At 40.2% G+C, this 19858-nt stretch overlaps 1 protein-coding gene across 2 annotated transcripts; it reads right to left on the bottom strand.

Annotated features, from left to right (window-relative positions):
- Positions 1-1710: 1710 nt before the first annotated feature.
- Positions 1711-17780, bottom strand: alkbh3 (alkB homolog 3, alpha-ketoglutarate dependent dioxygenase). Of its 2 annotated transcripts, none has more exons than XM_083973164.1 (10): positions 17746-17780; positions 16945-17037; positions 16116-16222; positions 15597-15631; positions 15464-15511; positions 13640-13743; positions 11555-11643; positions 11159-11368; positions 8061-8159; positions 1711-2952 (listed from the first exon to the last, which is right to left on the bottom strand). In XM_083973164.1, the coding sequence occupies exons 2-10, from the start codon at positions 17021-17023 to the stop codon at positions 2827-2829; spliced, it is 897 nt and encodes a 298-aa protein (XP_083829290.1). In that variant the 5' UTR covers positions 17024-17037; positions 17746-17780; the 3' UTR covers positions 1711-2826. The 2 variants fall into 2 exon arrangements, with proteins under 2 accessions (XP_083829290.1, XP_083829291.1); XM_083973165.1 differs by having other exon boundaries at positions 16945-17034; positions 17742-17764.
- Between the last annotated feature and the right edge of the window lie 2078 nt (positions 17781-19858).

Here is a 19858-nt window from a genome sequence, read left to right as displayed (position 1 = left end):
AGTCACTGTTATGTGAAGTTACATGTAAACTAATGAGGCCAATGACCACAACCCTTAATAAAGTCATTATTTGAAAATCATTTGCATTAATAACCAAAATCTAAGACCTGTAGACATCAGCAGACATTATGTCTTCCCTGGTGATGCACTGATTTTGAGTCTTTTTTTTTTTTTTTTGCCTTGGGCAGAGACGACTGCCGCTGTAATGTTCTGACTACGCTGTAGCACATGACTTCAATAAAACCACAACATGGAACGATCAAGATGTGTTTTCCATAAAACAACGTTATCACATCCATGAGGTTTAAATACAACAACGATTACATAATCTCTCGGCTCTCAGGGAACCTGAAGTGAACCCTTCGTTATATTTAGCAAACAGTACGTTCAGATTTCAGGGTAGTATCGTGACAAACTTTCTGCCACAGCCTGTACTGGTAGTTTATGTGAACTTGCGCAGATATTTTTTTTGATGAAGTGTAGTGAAAAGCCATGATTTTATGACATGACAATAAGCAGTTTTTGGAACATGACACCACATTTCAACACAGAACTTTTTTTTATTTTAGAACCACAGCAACCAAGGACATGTGCATCTCTTTAGTGTTACAAAATAAACACAAGTGTCTGGGTTAAGTCGTCTCAACTCCCCTGACACGTGTGTTTCCAGAAATTTCAATTTCACAGATAAGTGTATTTCCATAGAGAGTTGGTCTGCTAATATTGTGTTCCCCCCTCTGTCATGTCTGAACAAAACCAACCTGGAACATTGAAGCAGATGTAAGTTTATTACCTTAAATCTACAAGAGACTCAGTGTCTTCACACACACACACGTTTTAGGCTCGTTGGGCTGATGACTTTGAAAACTAGCTCCTAAAAGTATCATGAGCAGCTGCTTTCTGTTTGTCTGCTGGATTATTTATTATAGTGTCTCCATTTTATAGCTGTGAGTGGCTTTTCCACTGTATACCACAGTTCACGAGTCACCATGGCAACCTTAATCATCTTAATTAGTTTTTGTCTGATGTCTCCCTGGTTGTTGGTAATATATCCGCTCTGGATTCAGCTTGGACTGAATGATCTCTTTTGAACATTTAAATCATATGTGACCACATTTACTGTAATCTGGACTGAAAGAGAAATCATAAATCATGTGTCTAATTAAACAAAGACAAAATTGTTTTCCAAACAATCAGTAACAGTGCTGAGTGAAGCCAATCACAAGTCTTTCAATCACAAAACGCAACATGCAAATTCCAGTGGGTATATAAGTAGGCTAGTCCTCCCTGCAGCACTGTCTCTACCTCCAGTTAGGAATTTCACTCTTGTTAAAGGGATAGTTCACCCAAAATTGAAATTTCACTCATTATCTACTCACCCTCATGTCGACTGAGGGCTGGGAGAAGTTTCAGAGTCCTCTGTGGCTTCTCTGAAGCTCGTATGTAATGTCCGTCTTGTATTGAAGCCCCAAAATGCGAAATTGTCCCGAAAAAAATTAAATAAGTCTATTTTTCAAGCTTGTTTGTAGCGGAAGCTTCTCTTTCCAGTTCGTCAAATTTGGACGAACCAGGGTCTGTCCTCTTCCCAGTTCATCCAAATTTGACAAACCGGGAAGAGGAGCTTCGAGAAACTTCCGCTACAAAACAAGCTTGAAATATAGACTTATTTCATTTTTTTCAGGACAATTTCGCATTTCGGGGCTTCAATACAAAAGGGACATTACATACGAGCAGCATGGAGGTATTTGGATGTTGGTATCCATTTGCAACCGTTATATGGACATGCACTGCTACGCCGAGACCCCCTGTAACTCAGAGAAGCCACAGAGGACTCTGAAACTTCTCCCAGCCCTCAGTCCACATGAGGGTGAGTAGATAATGAGTGAAATTTCAATTTTGGGTGAACTATCCCTTTAACAACTCTGAAACTGCTCTCTCAGAAAACACGTGTGTAAGGTAGACGGACATAAACGACCCTCAGAGGCTTTACAAACCTTCCTTCGAGGGACTGGTCACACCTTGTCCAACAGGACAGTTAACTCTTTCTAGTCTTGATGGAGCTGTAATTAGTCTGAGTGGCCACTTAAGTTGTTCCTTCTCTTTTTAGAGCATGCTCTGTACAAAACGCCCCACTGAGTAAACAGGGCAGGAGATTCTTTACATTTTCACCAACAGTCACATCAGCAGTGACTTGCTGCACAGTTAGCACTTATGAGAATATTGATTTCCACATATTTCTCAAAACACAAGACAAAATGTTTTTCAAATGTACGGTCACGAAAAACCTAAACCAAACAAAACCAGAAACTTCAACCAAAGTGCATCCACCTGAGTCTTTCTCTGTGAAAATCAAACTTTGGCTTTTAGTGCCATGCTCAGTGGCGCCACTGCTGGTTCCTGAATACCAACCGAACCACTGTCTGAAATCAAACAGCTAACTGTGCTGAATGAATAAACAAAGCCATAGTTGCCTTTTGATCAAGCCATGAATATAACACCCATTCCTCTGCTCAGCTTCTCTGAGAACAACCACATCTGATCATCACCACTGAGGTGTTATCACGGTTCACTTCTGCAACAGGTGAATTCAGACAGAGGTGTGGACGTCCCTGTTTGAGTTAGAGGAGGTTGTTCTCACTGCGCTCTGGAACTTGTCTGATAGAGCTGAAATTTCTTGCAGGCTCACAGAGAACGACGATGGCCTTTGCCTTGTTCAGCAAAATCCAGTTCACACTCCGGCCGACAGAACTGGCGAGGACTGGACGGTGTTTGAAATGTGGACACAGCCTCAAGTACCTCACTCAGAGGGGGGGGGGGGGGGGGGGTTTATTGCTGGTTGGCAGTGAAACGCAGCTTGGTCCCCGGCCTGTGGCCCTCCGGCTCTGGGTAGATTGTCCTGAAGGTCAAGTTGATGCGAGGGCCTCGGTCGTGGTACTCTTTAGCCACCTGATGCTGGTGGAAACACAGAAACAGATACAGTCAATCACTATTCTATTAATGAATTTAAAACCTTATGTTGTTACCTTTCCAGTGTTTTTGTGAAGTTTCTATCCATAGTATTCATGTAATGGCTCATTGTTTTGCTCAAAAACAGTTCTGCAAGTTCAAGTGGACAAAGATGATGCTTTCATCTTCTCCAGTGTCAGAATGATTCATTAAGTAACTGACATCTAAATTTACTAGTTCCACCTTCTCAAGTGTCAGGATTTGTTGTTTGACATTGAATATCACACAACACAACACAACTTTGTATGGCAACATTTGGTTGTGACTTATGAATTAACCAGGGTTGTGAGCTGTTGGCTGGTCTGCAGACATTTGGCTTGTTTTGGAAAAAATGGGGCAGATTAAAGGGGAACTATGCAAGTCTGGTCGCTTTTCCGCTGTTTTGCTAACCCTCCTCCTGACCATGTGCATTTGTTTACAATGATGCCAGCGAAAAATCAATCAATAGATTGGTACATAAAGTTATTTATCGTATACGATGTTACAACGTGTAGTCTTATCTGTCATAAACAAGAGATTACGGGTTACGGGGCGCGTTATGTGTCACGGTGCCAAAAAGACCAGACGGTCTTATAAGGTTGGTTTTCAGCCAAGAGACGCTAGGTGGAAGACAGAGAGCCTTCATTCTCACTCAAGTCATTGATTTAACCAGCACTATTACTCCAAAGCTGTTTAATTAAGGTAAAAAATGTAGCATAGTTAGCTAAAAATCACGCATGAGTTTGCTTCTTTCTGCTCCCAATCATTCAGGACTCAGGAGTTGTATTTTGCTTTTTGCATTAAAGGTGTACAGAAAAGAAAACTGAATTTGAGCCCACTCTGGATCATAAAATTAATGTGATAACTCATCTATCAGACGATGTAGGCCAAACTTTGTGCAAAATTCTATTTTTGAGTAAATCCGGGATGAAAGTGTATTTTCTTTTTTTCGCATTGGATAATGCAGGCGCACGGATTATACGTCAGCCTGTACACGATTCATCAGCCACTGATATTGGATCCGTCATCCGTCATTCAAACGTCTGAGACACGCACACACACACGGAGCTCGGGCTCGCCCCAAGCTTTGAATATCCCGCCCGCTCGATAACGACCAATCAAATTTGTTTTCCTCACTCGGGTAAACTCGTGTTGCAGCTCGTGACAACTCGGCGCGACAAACAGGACAAACGGCCATTTCTGTACACCTTTAAACTGTTTTAATTTGTCATTTCTTGGCGACGAATATAATAAAATAAACCAAACCAAATCTTTAGTCAGTGGCGTTCCAGACCAAAAAGAGGAAAAAGGGAAGCTAATATTATCAAAAAAAACAACCTTCACCAAATCATAATCAAAACAAAATGCTACTGTCTGAGGATACTGTATTCACATTGCAATGACAATTATTTACAATACATTTCAGAATATATAGGTTTAAGACACCAAACATATTCCAATCTATGTACCAAGAAGCATGATTATAATATATTTTAGTCCAGGTGCATCCACGTGTTGGACTGACATAGACATCATTAGACTAGAAAACAAAAAAATGAGGTCACATGGAAAGATAATCACCACTGTCTAGAGTTTCCAAAACACAACAGCATTTCTGTTTTGCAGCTGACCTCTGCACCACATACAGAGTTCAGCCTTAAAGTGTGACAACAGACAACAAACACCACTTTCTTACCCTTTGACATCTGGGCTCAAAGTGAAATGTTTCCCCATTCGCAAAAACAGCAGCAAAATGTTTTGTGGAATATAACTGAGAGATTAACTCTTCTCTGTCAGGACCTACTGCAGGAGTTTGGTTTTTATATTGGTGCATCTTGTGCTCTAAAAGACATAATACACATAATACATACAGTGCTGTAAAAAAAAAAAAGAAAAAAAAAAGTATCCCCTTCCTGAATTCGTATTTCTTTGTATATTTGTCACACAAACATACACACTTCTCCTTCACCTTTACACCTTCTTCTCAAAAGGAGGTGAAAGGGTGCGCTGATCCACCACGGTGTGAAAAGAGAGAGGCCGGAACAGGCTGAAATAACCTTGCATCCCTTTTCAAACAAGTGCACTACTTTAGCAGGATTGACAGGTTTAGTTAAATATTTAGCACTCACTTCCAAACCCTACAGCCTGGGCCAGGGCGGCTTTGTTCAGCAGACTTTGACTGTGGTGACAGGGAGAGAATTAACGGTGGTGTGATCTTCTCTCTCTGGCAACATCTTTAAAGGAGAGATGGAACCTTTGTTAAGATACTCAAGGAGGTGTCGCCATAAAACACCTGTGACCTTCTCCTCTTATTCTTGTAAGACTCGACTTGTCTGTGACCAGCTGGATGTGTAAAACAAAACATATTGCCAGTGCACATGAATATATACCCCAACCCCTCATCATTTGAGTATTGTTGCTGACCATGTACTTCCCTCAATGGCCACAGCTCATTCTCCAATGGTAACCACCAGCAGGATAATGGTCCATGTCAGAAAGCAGCAGGTGTCTCATGAACATGTGAGTTCAGAACAGGAGATTAGTCTGAATGTGAAGCTGGAAAATCAGCAGGAACTATGTGGGTGAAATCATTTTCCAGGACTTTTCCAGGATATTTTTTGCTGCTGAAAAATGTATCATAGAACAATGTTGTTTTTGTTTTTAAACCATAATACTGGTAATACTCATCAACTCAAAGTCTCTAGTTTTCTAGATTCCAGGACAACTCAAGCTTTTCCAGGACATTTGGCTTTTTTTCTCTCGTTTTTCATGTTTTTTCCATGACTGGAAAATTGGTCAACCATTTTCCAGATTTTCCAGGTTTTCCAGGACCCTGATGTGGGTGAAATGAAGTTCATGCATATTTATGTTCAGTAATTCCATTGATCTATTCATTGATGTTCACTGCCTGATGGACACTAAGAACACTAAGTAAAGTCCCTCAAGGCTCCATTTGAGGGCCATTGTTACTTTTCTTTACTTTAGAATTTGCCCTTGTTGCAGGTCTGTAGGAGCTAGAAATCACTGCATCGTTTTTGGACTGAGCACCTGTATGCACTGTATGCACTGTGTTGATGACATCATCATTTAATAGTTCACTGTTAATGATTTCTCAGATGAAGTCACTTAAACTGTGATAAATGATAAGAGGCTGAATCAGAATGAGAATCACATTCAATCATTTGGTATCATTCATAGAGCGGGTTTATACAGTGAACTATGTCTGCTATATTTACATGACTACCTGTATGTGTCATTGCTCTGCACAGATGTTCTGTGGGACAAATGACAAATTAAAATGATAAAGCCAAATATAGGTTTATATGTACAGTATGACCATTTAGTATACTGTAAGCGCTTATGTTGTGGAAAAATTCAAATGCTACATTACCCAAGCATATCTTTACAAAATATCACTTCCTCAGCATTTACGTGTCTCCTGAAAATGTCAGACAACAATTTTACAACTCCTCCTGGTCACAATTGGCATCAAGGTGTTTATGAATGAAATAAGGTTCCACTATATTACCGGTTTTCTTCATCTACACAAAAGTTTCTGAGGTGTCTCTTTGTCACCATCCGTCTCTCAGCCTCAGCACTTACGTTTTTGTTTTGTTTTGTGTTGTTGCTATTGGTAGTTTTTGCCTTCATTTGACTTTAATTGCTCATTGGGTCTCAGTCCTTGTCTACAGTGGTTCTGCATCTTTGTTTATTTCTTTTCTTACCATTTTACATCTAAAACTGGTACAACTAAACACCACATGTTCTAGACAGAGGTGAGGTACAGTAATTATCTGATGCAAAGTCTGAAAACATTTAGTCATCATGAAAATCAACCTCTTGTAATCTAACATATTCTCACTGTGTGTGAGAATTCTCGCTATAGAAACCAGCTGTGCACAAAGACACTCCATCCTGTTTGATCCTCTCATATAAACTCTGTCTCTGTCCCTCACTGTAAAACAAATGGCTCTCATCATGCTGTCCAGGACTCTCCCTCCATCCTCACTGCCTGTTGCTGTTGAGTCCCTCAAACACAGGTACACTCTCTCACGTGGACACTTGCACACCCACACACTGTGGGGGTGGAGCAGGTCATCCAAATAACATCAGCATTTCAAAGCTTGTTTGGAGAAGGTACTGAAGCCAAAATGTTCCATGATACAGTGGCAAGAAAAGTATGTGAACCCTTTGTAATTAGTTTTCCTTCCCAAACAATTCAATCTTAGTTTCATCAGCCCACAAAACATTTTCCCAGTGGAGTTGTGGAGTGTCAAGGTGCTCTTTGGGAAACTTCAGGTGTGCAGGGCGGTGCGTGGCGCAGTGGTTAAAGCGGCCGCCCCATGTAGAGGCGTCCCTGGTTCGAATCCTGCGTCGGGCAGACCTTTCCTGCATGTCATTCCCCCTCTCTCTGCCTCCCCCTTTCCTGTCTATCTCACTATGTACTATCAAATAAAGGCAAAAAAAAAGCCAAAAAATATACTTAAAAAAAAAACAAAAAAAACAGAAGAATCCCCAAGAGGCTTGTAGAAGCGGCAACAGTAGTTGAAAAAACTGGGCAGTAGACGTGAAGGTCCCTGGACATCAGTCAGGTCACTTCTCAGCACATCACATATTTTACAGATACATGTGAAATTCTAATTAGGAATAATATAGAAATGTTATGTGTTTTATGATTGAATTCTTATTTTGAGTATGAGATATTCCAGTCTGTAATGTAAATCAATATAGAATTGCAACTTGGTCACCGCCCTGCACTCTTAATTTTTTGTTTTGTCTTGGTACATGTGAATATAATAATAATATTCTGTGTTGTTTTGTATGTATGGGTGGAATAAAAATTTAAAAAAATACAAGAAATTGGACATAAAGCACATTTCTGAAAAATGTGACGTGACCAGAGTGAAACAAGGAAATAAAGACGTTTCCAAAATGAAAAAGAAAAGGCGGTCAAGTTAATCATTCTGTAGTATTTCCCTGAATCTGATCTGTCTGTGTGTGTGTCCAGTAGCTCATGTTTGTATAAATGGCCATCTTGGCTTCACTGGCTCTTGTATTTAATTGGTGGAGCCTACCTGCCAATCATCCTGTGTGGCTCCTTCCATCATCAAGAGTGTCCCGTGACTGAGAGGAACCCGAATGCGCTCTACGTAGGTGTAGTCACCGTTCTCCTCCTAACACATAAACACACAGGGCATCAAGTACAATACATCAGGTAGCAGACAAGCTCCCCACACACACACACACACCTGTACCATGGTGAGGGCACATGCTGGTACCTGCAAATCTCTACTCAATGTCCATACAACTCATCCATACTGTGACTGATGAAGCCTGCCTCCAAAGAAGTGTATACTTTATAATGTCAAACACTCTGCTGAGTCTAAACACACTTCCCTCACCTTGGCTGCTCTTCTGTTGTTCTACACTCCACTTCACTCACCTCCTTTTATTAGGATTTGTACAGCAGTTCTGTTTTACAGTATTGTGCGTTAAGAACAAATGAAATGAGCCAAATGCTACGTTCAAAGACAAAGAGCAAAGACTCAAATGTAGATCCTGAATGCTTATTGTTATTCTTAGTAGTAAAACTCACAAAACTTTGCACACGAGTCAGACCTGGTTCAATTATTTGATGTTTAAAGGTATAATGTGTAGGAATTCCCCCCATCTAGCGGTGCGGTTGCATATCTGAACGTATTCTTGATGCATTCACATGAAATCGGGCAGACGTCAGACAGACAACAGACACTGCATGTAACAGGATAAACAAGCGTCTATGTAAACAAGTGGTCCGCCAATACGAGGCAAAACAATACAGGCCTGACAATATGTTGTCATGGTGATGTCGTATTGTTTACCTGACCCACGTTTTACCGTCTTTCTCTCGTCGAGTAAAATGACATCCGGTTGGTTTGCCGACGGCCATCTGCCTGACTGCACCTGAATGCAACATCAGTGCCTCCGTCCTTCCTCACACTACACAGTGGTGACAGTTTTAACAGGCGCTACCTGGAAAACTTTCTCCCCGAGCCGACAGCTCCGGTCAGTTTCTATGGTTACCTACGGTCACGCTGCCACTGAACATAAAAAAATGGTGATGCAACATGGCCGCCTCGGTTCGGTGCGTCGCCCACTTATGTATTTGTAACGACTTGTAACAACTCATTCTAAGGTACGAGAAAGCTTTCATTTGTACGCGGGTGTGATTTGACTTCAGTGAAATACGTATTTATGAAAGCAATATTTGATTTTTGCTAATAAAAACCCAAATAAGTTACACACTGGGGCTTTAAGGTGTTGCACAGATGGGCGGGGTAAAAAAACTCTATGGCACCACCTAGAAAATTTCAAGATGGGGTGAAGAACCATTGTGGTTTTACCTATATGCAGTAGGCATATTGAATATGTCAAAGATGCATCAGAAAGCCTCGGCAACCACAGTCTGAAACAAACAGGAAGATGGCCATTTTGAGATAAACTATTTTTGTGCAATCTTGGCACCATCTTTGCAATTTGGGGAGCTGGTCCTTAACAAACCCCTCCTAGAGATTTCATCCAATTGTTTATCCTCATCTTCAGAAATTTGTCATTCAAAGTAATGAAAACTTTTGTCAGGAGTTTTGTCAGAGGGCATATCCCTCTCACTGCAGCGCACACTGTCCAAACAAATTCAAACTTTATGTATTTTCTATTCAGTTCTGCCCTGAAGGCATCCATGTGCTAATATTCACTCTTCATCACAGTGCCCCCCTGTGGTGACAGGAAATGTCTTCTACACTGTCACTGACTCAGTGTAGCAGAAGCAAAACTTAAGCTCTGGCTCCTTCAACACTGAGCTCTCAGGCTGGATTTAAGGATAAGTGAGGTAAAGATAATAAAATAATACATAGAGTTAACACAGGTTCTTTAAAGGGATAGTTGAACATTTTGGCAAATTCGCCTATTGCCATAATCCCTAAAGTTATAGGGGTAAATTCATTACCTTTAATTATCGGTGCATGTTGTTTTGAGATCACCACGCTATGAAATAATCATGTATAATTATGTAACATTACGACACATGAAGCAAATACTCAGAACTACTTGCGCTTTTGAAATCACTCCGACCAGCAGCCGTGTCTGGAATGTAGATCCAGCTATGGATTTGCCTCGAAAACAACTCTGTCTCGTAACATTCCGTTATTATCTCATAACGTGGTGAATGTGCAGGTCACAACTTTTCTACCAGAGCGTTTTGGAGTTGTTGGATTGTGTATTTGATGAGTTTTGAGGGACAGGGGACCTGTACCATTCACCTCCATTGTGTTCTGAGCAGCTTGTGTCTCTGCCCCGCGGATCTCAAAACAACATGCACCGATAATTTGGCCCATTGCCATAATCCCTATAGTCATAGCAGTAGGTTCGTTGCCTTTGTTTGTCGGTGCAAGCTGTTTTTAGGATGGCTGAGCGGAGCAGCGAGCTGCTCAGAGCTACGCTACGGAGGCTAATGGGATTTCTTGGTTTCCCTCAAACTCATAAAATACACAATCCAACAACTCCAAAACCATAGATATAGAAACGTTTCTATATCTACGTATGTCCAAAACACTGTGGTGGAAAAGTTGTGACCTGCACATTCACCACGCTGAGATAATAACAGAACGTTACCAGACAGAGTTGTTTTCGAGGTAAATACAGAGACTGCTTGCTGAAAAACTGTCCCTGAAGGCAACGTGCATCAGCGGTTTTGCTTGAATTTACCTCTAACACAACTCTGTCTCGTAACGTTCCGTTATTATCTCATAGCGTGGTGAATGTGCAGGTCACAACTTGTCCACCAGAGCGTTTTGGAGTTGTTGGATCGTGTATTTGATGAGTTTGATGAGGGAAATCAAGAAATCCCATTAGCCTCCGCAGTGTAGCTCTGAGCAGCTCGCGGCTCTGCTCCGCCGTTCTAAAAATAGCTTGCACCAACAAATAAAGGTAACGAACCTACTGCTATGACTATAGGGATTATGGCAATGGGCCAATTTGCCATGTTGAACTATCCCTTTAAGTGTAGTAGTATAGTAGAAAATTAACCAAGACCTTAAAATTTCAGAGCCATGATACACGTAATGTACAAATGGACATACAGTATTTTATATAAAGAGCAGGGAAAATCAGTGTCCATGTTCTAACAGTATCTCACCGGTGGAGGCTGCTTGCGGAGGCTGAACACTCTGGTGTCCCCCAGACTGAGGGAAGCGATGATGGGATTGTCACCTAAAGAGGCCTCATCGTCACTATGCCAGCCGATGCTGTCGTGGCCATCTCTGTACAAGTTACACAGCAGGGAGTTGAATCTGCGCCCAGTCGCCTGGTCCACTGCCTCGCGAAGGGTTAACAGCAATGGATGCCACTACAAAGAAAGAAAGGAAATGAGATGGAGGGATGTAACAACAAATTCAGATTGCTACACTCACTGTTTATTCTCCTTTGTTTAATTAATGTCAAGAGAACATACATTTATCAAAAGAAATATCATCACAAGACTGAAGGAACAAAGAAATTTATTCTTGCTGAGGTCATCATGAGTTTATCTAACCTGCGAGTTGGCAGCCATGGTGGAGCGAGCGTACGTGTAGGGCAACTCTCCATACCAGCAGGTCAGCCTTGGCTCCTCGTAGGCATCTCCTGGACCAAACACAAGACATCACACATTAAACGTTTACTCTAAGAAAAACACAGGAGTTTATGGTGAACACAAGTTGGAGCCTGCAACTGTAAAATCAGCTGGTTATAAATCCCGTTATATTATTACCAAGATAATATCAGAGTAGCAGCACAGATACAACACCTTGGTTTGGGGAAAATAAACAAATGATAAAAGTATTCAGTGCCATCCAGTGAACAACTTCTACTGATTTAGTAGAAGTAAGCAGCTTTCAATAGCTGACACTTTCACATACCCGATGCCACTGACACATTTCAGTTATATGTTGAAGTCTGTAATGTTCATCCCCAGCACTGACACTTCAAATGAATATGGATGTGATTAAATGACTGATGAGTTAAAAAAAAAAAAAAAAAAAAAGAGTGGTTCTGCATGTTGCAGCCTTTTGAAGAGATACCCCACCCAGGATCAGTAATTGAAGTATCAAAACACTCAGCTCTTATAGACCTCGAATGCACCGTTCATTTTTTTGTCTTGCACAGAGAGAACAGTGGCTGTGATAGTTTTCATGGAAGGATGAAAGTGCATGGATCCATCTGTATATTGTATTTGTAACTGGGTCAAGGCAATTTGAACTTCAAAGGAGAGTCTGTGCTCATAGCTCCCACTTTTATACTGAATGACAACAATAAGTAAGGCAAAAAGCTGACACACTTTGGTTCTTCATGTATTCCTCTCAGGTGATAACAACATACATGTAAAATAATCATCTGCTTCATCTGCAGATTCTATTTCTGGCCAAACGTACGGTAAACATCTGAAGCTGATGTCTCTCTGTCTGTCTCTCTTGTTGTTAGTCTTGGTGTCTCTCTCTCTTCGGCTGGAAACAACCAGATTGTTCCAAGAATCAATTATGGGGCATTAGTGTATTTGACCAGCCTGCTGGAACAAGAACATGGTGGAACCAAAACAAACAGCTCGGGCGGCCATCATTTTTTATGGCACTGGATTACTCGGGGCCTCTTGAGGCAGTACTTATAAACATGTGTGGTCATTTATCAACTCTCAAAAGTTCCATAAAAAGATATTATCAGGGGTAAAGATACAATCAAAACCCACTCACAGAGTCCAGATAAAAGTCCTGAGGAATGGTTGGAAAAACTGAGTCAAGCAAGTATTTAAAAGGAAGATGACGGAGGAGGAGTGGTACACGTCTGTTTTCCTCTACTTCCTCTTTAACACAAACGCCACATGGATTTTGTTGACAAAAGCGGAGAAGCGATGGAGAGGGGATTACACAACTTGTCTGTGGAGTCAGTGTTTAGAAATCAGCCAGTCGTTGTCACATTGTTTGTGTGCTGTAGACAGAGATATCACACACACACAACTCCCAGATGGACGAAGGCCAGCAGAGAGGAGAGGCCTCATCTCAACAGCCTCACTCTATTTAGTCTGTCTGGGTAAAACGTGTGAGCTGTTCTGTTCCGTGCCAGATACTTTTGCAGAACTTTGCTTGGTGACACACGTGCGTGGAGAGAGCGTGGAGCTGCAGATTTAGCTTTTGGTTACATTTGTCTAGTCTTCTCTGGAGCCAAAAGTTGTGTGAAAAAATGAAGTATTGGTTTTCTGCTTCAGTGTTTTTAGATCTTTGGTCACATGTTACTATGGTATATTACCAACAAAATCATAATTATCAAAGGCTTTTATTGACAATTTCATCAAGTTTATCCAGTTTGTTGGATGGTTGGGAGAAATTGCTCTCAGAGGATTTTTTGGTACCATCCTTTATTCATGAGCACACTCCCCACACATGAATGGTCTCAGGATGCTTTACTGTTGGCCTGACACAGGACTGATGGTACCACTCGCCTTTTCTTCTCCAGATGTCCCAAACAATGTAGTTACCAGTATCTTAAGTATATTCATAAAGACTGAGGCAGTAGAATCTGGCATGTGCACCAAACAAGAACCCCCCCCCACATTTATACCATTTGTTCTTAAGCCTCTGGTACATACCTTGTCTGTAGTTGGTCTTCTGAGACCAGGGAAGCTCAGCTAACAGCTTACTGAACATCCAGTCAGCCTCCTCTGGGGGAAGGAACCCAGGAAGCAGCCGCAGCCTGGACAAATGGAAGACAAAACACACACATACTGAGCACTAGGAAAAATAACACACACACACACACACACACACACACACACACACACACACACACACACACACACACACACACACACACACACACACACACACACACACACACACACACACACACACACACACACACACACACACACACACACACACACACACACACACACACACACACACACACACACACACACACACACACACACACACACAAATAACATTTACGGCTTTTTCTGCATTCTTTTTGTCATAAACATAGTTTTCTCCTGTTTGTTTTCTTCCTCCTTCATGTTTGATGTTTTACAGCTTTTGTTTGTTTCTTAACTCACACTCTGAGATGTGAAAAGATTATATTTTATTTGGTCATACTGGCTTATGGTTTAATGATAGCTGTCAAGATTAGATCATAATTGGGACAGCCTGGTGGCTTATTGGTAGCTTAGTGCACCATTTTTCAATATATTTGCTTTTATCTTTTCCCATATAATACTGCATCTCTTGTCATTTTGAATTTTTGTAACTCCTATGATATTAATGGGATTATTGATATTTGTGGGTTATGAAATTATGAGTAATGTAATTAAGTATACCGTAGTTATTTTTCTTGTAAATTTCAGCTAATTTTTACACATAAGGATGCAATCCTTAACCTGTGTCCCTTGTCTTCAGGTTTGCCCCGTTTGTTTTATTGGACCACACCATAATATACCTGCAAGCCTATTAGTGGCTTATGTCCCATTGGACCTGTGGTCGAAACGTTAGGCAAAAAAAAAAAATCTTTTGTGGCAACTAGTAAGTGTGCAGGCATACCTTTTCTTTTTTCTAGCTTAGTGCACCAATCACAACTATCTTTTTTTGACCAGTCAGTAACCAGTATTACTAGATTCCAAACTTCTACATCATCACCATCTTTCACTATCAGCAGCATAAATGCTTGTTCTTTATCCCTGTGGTGTTTGATTAAACTGAAAAATAAAAATAAAATAAATAATAACAATTAAATGCTAAAATTAACTAGAACTTAACTGATGGCTGTTGTTATTCTCATTTTGTGTCACAAACTCAGAATAGTAACGTTACAAATAAGCCTCAAATCAGGTATAGTCCAGAATGATCAGTTTCATTACTGTACAGCTAAAAAAAATCAATGTAGCTAGAAATGGGGATTTTCTCCTTGTTCAAGGACACTTTGGCACAGAAGGTGGCTACAGCAGATGGAGTGAAGTCTTTTTCTGTTCTTTTTCTCTCTCTTATTTCACTTTGTTGTGCAGCACTTCTCTTAAACAGGATAAATCCAGGGTCACAGTCACTCGATACTGACTGAAGGATTTGTGCAGCTTGGACTCAGTGACGCAGCCTTGACAGGAGAATCACTGAAATGTTCAAAAGGAAATTGAAACTATGGTTCTCATTTTGCTGTATGTACAGTATATAACATTAACATATTAAAACATGGCTCATACCGTTCATGAAGGGATCTTATTCAATTGAACCATGTAAGGTTTTTGCTTGTTGGATTACTGCCATCTAGGGGATTCTAAACTCCATTACAGATTTCTCATCAACTATAAATAAACCTTTTTGGTTCTTTTCCATCACTTTTCATCTTTCTTTTTTCCATTTGGTTAATATTATTCCATCCATACCTCTCTCTGAGACTGACTCCCTCTCTTTGAGGCTGGACTCACCTGGACACTCCTGACGGTCCATGGCTTATCTCATGATCACCTGCATGTCTGTCCAGAGGAAAATGACATGTCAGTGTTCAGCCCAGTGACGAGCTGAGATGCAAACATAATCCAATGCAGACGGAAAACTTACTCTATAGTCTTCTCTGGTGGAGCCTCTCGAATTTGCTGTAATGAAGAAAAGACAGGAAGATGAAAATGAGGCCTTTTTTTTGCTGTCTTCCAAACTTTGTTTCACATTACAAAACAGTCTAAAACAGTCAAAATAGTATGCAATATACATAGCACTTCAACAATATACACCAGGGGGAATTTACACAGTTTACAAAAAAGTTTAAGTCTTAATAGCTTTCTGGTTGCTTTAAAATTTGATGGAGATTATGTATTGCCCGAGCTCACCACTAAAAGCAATAAAGGAAGGTTTTTTTTTTAATGAACTGTTTGTGAATATGACATTTTGCCATTAAAATAATAAGATTGAAAATAAAAGTTATGTTGGCTTTTTCCTTGTTTTTCTTCAGGTCAGGGAGCCCAAACTGTACATTCCTCCAAAATACAGAAAATCACCATCAACATTGATAGCAACAACATTACATATATCACTCGAAAATGAGGACTTTGTTGAATACAGTTGTTGTTTTCAACTGTTTACCTGAGCGGGCTGATGAAACACAAAATTTGTCTTGGATGTGTTCTGTGAACCATTTCCCCAGCTACCAGGGGCAGGGTTGGTGTTTCTGGGTTGAATGTTATTTGGAACTGGAAAACACAAATAAGAAGCTGCTTACTCCATATCAGACTGGATGAGGTCATGGCTTTAATGTTCTATCACATACTATGAATCACATACTACCAACAGAACAGTGCACAGTATTGAACGCATCCACAGTCCTTCATGGTGAGCCTGCATAGAGGCCATGGTGGTTGAGTACATTACTCATTGTTCACCTGCTGATTCCAGGTCAGTCTAAAGCTCTCCGAGTGCTCCTTGGCTCTTGGACAACTCTTCTGAGTTTTCCTTTTACTCTTTATGGTCAAATGATTTTCACTTCCAGCCCCGACGGTGCATTCAGGGGATTAGAAACACGTCTGTAACCAACGGCGTCAGTGTGTTTTTCAACATGAGGTTGTGAAGGTGATGACCCGTCATGAGAGGTTTCTTGTGTGACACCTTGGTGATGACAAACCTTTTTCTAGGCATCAGTTAGGACTAAAGCAGCTGATGTTAATGAGCTCTGATAGGAGACAGGAGACTTTCTGAACACTGACACATTCCTGCTGCTTTCTGCACCTCCTCCTTTTCTTCATGTGTTCACTACTTATTCAATTGGACATGTATGTTTAGGTTTCTTTATATGTCTAGTACTTGGGTTGTTACCAACATCTGGTGAACATTTCATGTCAATAGCCCCATTAGAGATATTTACTGAGAGAAATGTTGATGCGTTCAATACTTATTTTCCCGGCTGTATATAAATTACCTGTTTGTCCTGTGTGTTTTGACGGCTGTTTGGCCCAGGAGCCCTGGACTCTGGCACGTTGACGTTTATCCGACATCATATCTTAATTTGCTGTAGTGCAAAACACAAGGTTAGTTTTCATCAGCCAACAGACACAGAACACAGACAACCTGGACTAGATTTTTCCTAGGAAACCAACACAAACAGACTTCATAATAAAGCCACCAACATTTCCAATAGAAATACATGTGGAATTTTCTCTTTATAACCCACAAATTCTAATCCACCTTTGAGTTGCTGTTGCTAAAAAGGACAATGCTGGTTTTTGCTACGATACTTCCTTTATTCTTCTGAATGAAATGTACCTTTAGTATAGCTATCCTTTAATATTGCTTGTAATGCTATATTTTATCTGCCGAGTTGAGGCACAGGTCAGGTCAAGTAAATGGGATACTGACGTGAGACGTGCTTTTAATACTGTTAGATTTAAGTCGTGTAGTTTGTACGTTAGTGCTACAAAATTTAAATAAACGTGCTTGTTTCCATCAATGAAATAATACGTAACATCGAACTAATAATGTTAATAGCAGCCTGTCCTTTGTACTGGAGCTCTCAGGAAATCTGACTAAAACTAACTGTGGTTCAGAAGCTAGTTGGTCACTGTGCTAGGTTAGCCGAGCCGAGCCGAGCCGAGCCTCCTTAAATTACTTAAAAAACACTTTGTAGAGGTCAGAGATTAGAGGAATGACCCGGTGAGCTAATGTTGAACCAGCTGTTTAAATTCCTCTCCAAACAGACAGCAGAAACATGACACTCACCCTGCGACGCTGCTGACTGGCGGCCATACTTACTGTGTTCCACCAAAATAAACCCTGTCCGGAAACTAGAAACTGAACTATGGTTCCGCCTCGTTTCACTGTAAACCATAATATTATTTATTGTAAATTACACTTTAAGACTCGTGGGCGTGGGAATTTGTCTCTTTATCTACTTTACTCTGTTACAATAGCTACAACATACACCAGTGCTAGGTAGTGGAAACTAGGATCGTTATATTGTCACACTGGTCCAATCTCTCACACCAGAGGGAGAAACAGTGTCACTCACTGGCTAGTTAACTCTTCACATGTGGTGAAAACAATGGTGAGAACAATTTTCACATCTTCAACCCTAAAAGTAGGCCTACCTAAAAAATAAAAAAAAATCCAAACTGCACTATTCATATAACACTTTGATAAATTGACATGCATGTTCAATGATATTACTCTGAACATAGGCCCAATCTAGGAAAATACATAGCCTACTAGTATTGAGTCCTGTAGCCTACTTAAGATAACTTTTAGAATTAGCAATATCAAAAACATCACTCTTGGGTAAGGCATTTTGCCCAAGAGTTGTGAATTATGTGGCTAAAATGGCTGAAACACAATCGCTGATGAAAATTATACGGTTAGCCTATTAGAAGGGAAAAAAAGTAGCCTTTCTAATTCATTCAAGGTGAGGCTGATGCACACCTAAAAAATCTTGAAAAACAGGTGCGTTGGAGCATAGGTTAGGAGTGAACAAAGGAAAAAAGGGTCTCCCGCACACTGTCAAGTCACTTGCAAAAGACTTTAATAAAACAAACAACGTTTCGGTCCACAGGACCTTTTTAATTCATAAAATATATCATTGTTGGACCTGTCCAACAGAGGGAATAAAATGAAGAATAAATATAAGTTACAGGGAAGACTGTTGTTCTTTTTGTTTGTTTCAAGTTAAAGGCAGTCAAAAACCAAAGATAATGCATTTGAGCACAAGAACGGCTAGTTCAATTTAATATGGAAATTGAGTGACTGTGACGTTCTGAGATGAGATGTGAAAGTGATAAAATAATCTGGTCTCTCCTACTCATGACTTTGAAACTTTTATTTAACTGATGATAGTAACAAAGTTGTGATAGTAAAATAGCATGTTTACATGGATGGATAACAGTGACCTTTTTATTATTATTATTTTGGATACATTATTTTCACGCTTGTGCACAAAGCTGTAATATATCTGTAAAGAATAAATAGAAGACAAAACACTGTGGTATGACCAAAGCTTTTATTAACAAACCGTATAAAATTTAAAACTGCCACCAGAAAGGTAAACAGTGCATTTTACATGTAGAAATTCAATTTTAAATTTCCAAACATAGAAGACTCTTTACATTGAAAAATTCTCAAGTTGGCACAGGTCGCGTCAAGTCATATAGGGTATTCAATATTCAGCTGGGTTAATGTCTGAGCTCTGACGGAGCCTCTTGGACAGGTGCAGCCATACATGATGATTTCTGTATGGTAGTTTCATGAATACAGATGTTACAGATGCAGCTCCAGTGATTCCTTTAATCCTTCAGCTGAGAGCTGGCTTGCTCTCTGCCTCACCGAGTAGTCTGCACTGTGTCTTTGGAATCATCTTGGCTGGACACACTTCTATGGAGAGTAGGCACAAAACTAAATCATCTCCATTTGTTGACACATTTAACTGTGGACTGATGAGTATTTGACACCACATTGTAAGCCAGTGTAAGATCTCTAAAACTCTACAATTCTCTAAATACAGATACTTCAAATGGGTTCACTACTTGTTCGCTCTTTGGTGGCTTTACATTTTAATCAAGCAGAAAAATAAGCCGCTGTGGACTGTAGTTTACATAAACATTAACTCCATTCCTTATCTTAATACCTGCTCATTGAATTTGACCATTTGCACTTTTGTCAGTAGAAAGGCACTTTGCTTTTAATGAAACGACAGCTATGCTTTGGTTTAGATAAATAAATGTAACAAACCCACCCGAATAATTAAATATAGTCTACTATACACAATAGAAAAAAAGAGGCACTCGTTCCTTACAGTCAATGATGCAAATAAAGTGACATGAAAGAAAGCAGAAGTTGCCATCTTCAAA

The sequence above is a fragment of the Trachurus trachurus genome (assembly GCF_905171665.1).
Source record: "Trachurus trachurus genome assembly, chromosome: 6".
Classification (NCBI taxonomy): domain Eukaryota; kingdom Metazoa; phylum Chordata; class Actinopteri; order Carangiformes; family Carangidae; genus Trachurus; species Trachurus trachurus.
This window is presented reverse-complemented; position numbering and strand designations above follow the sequence as displayed.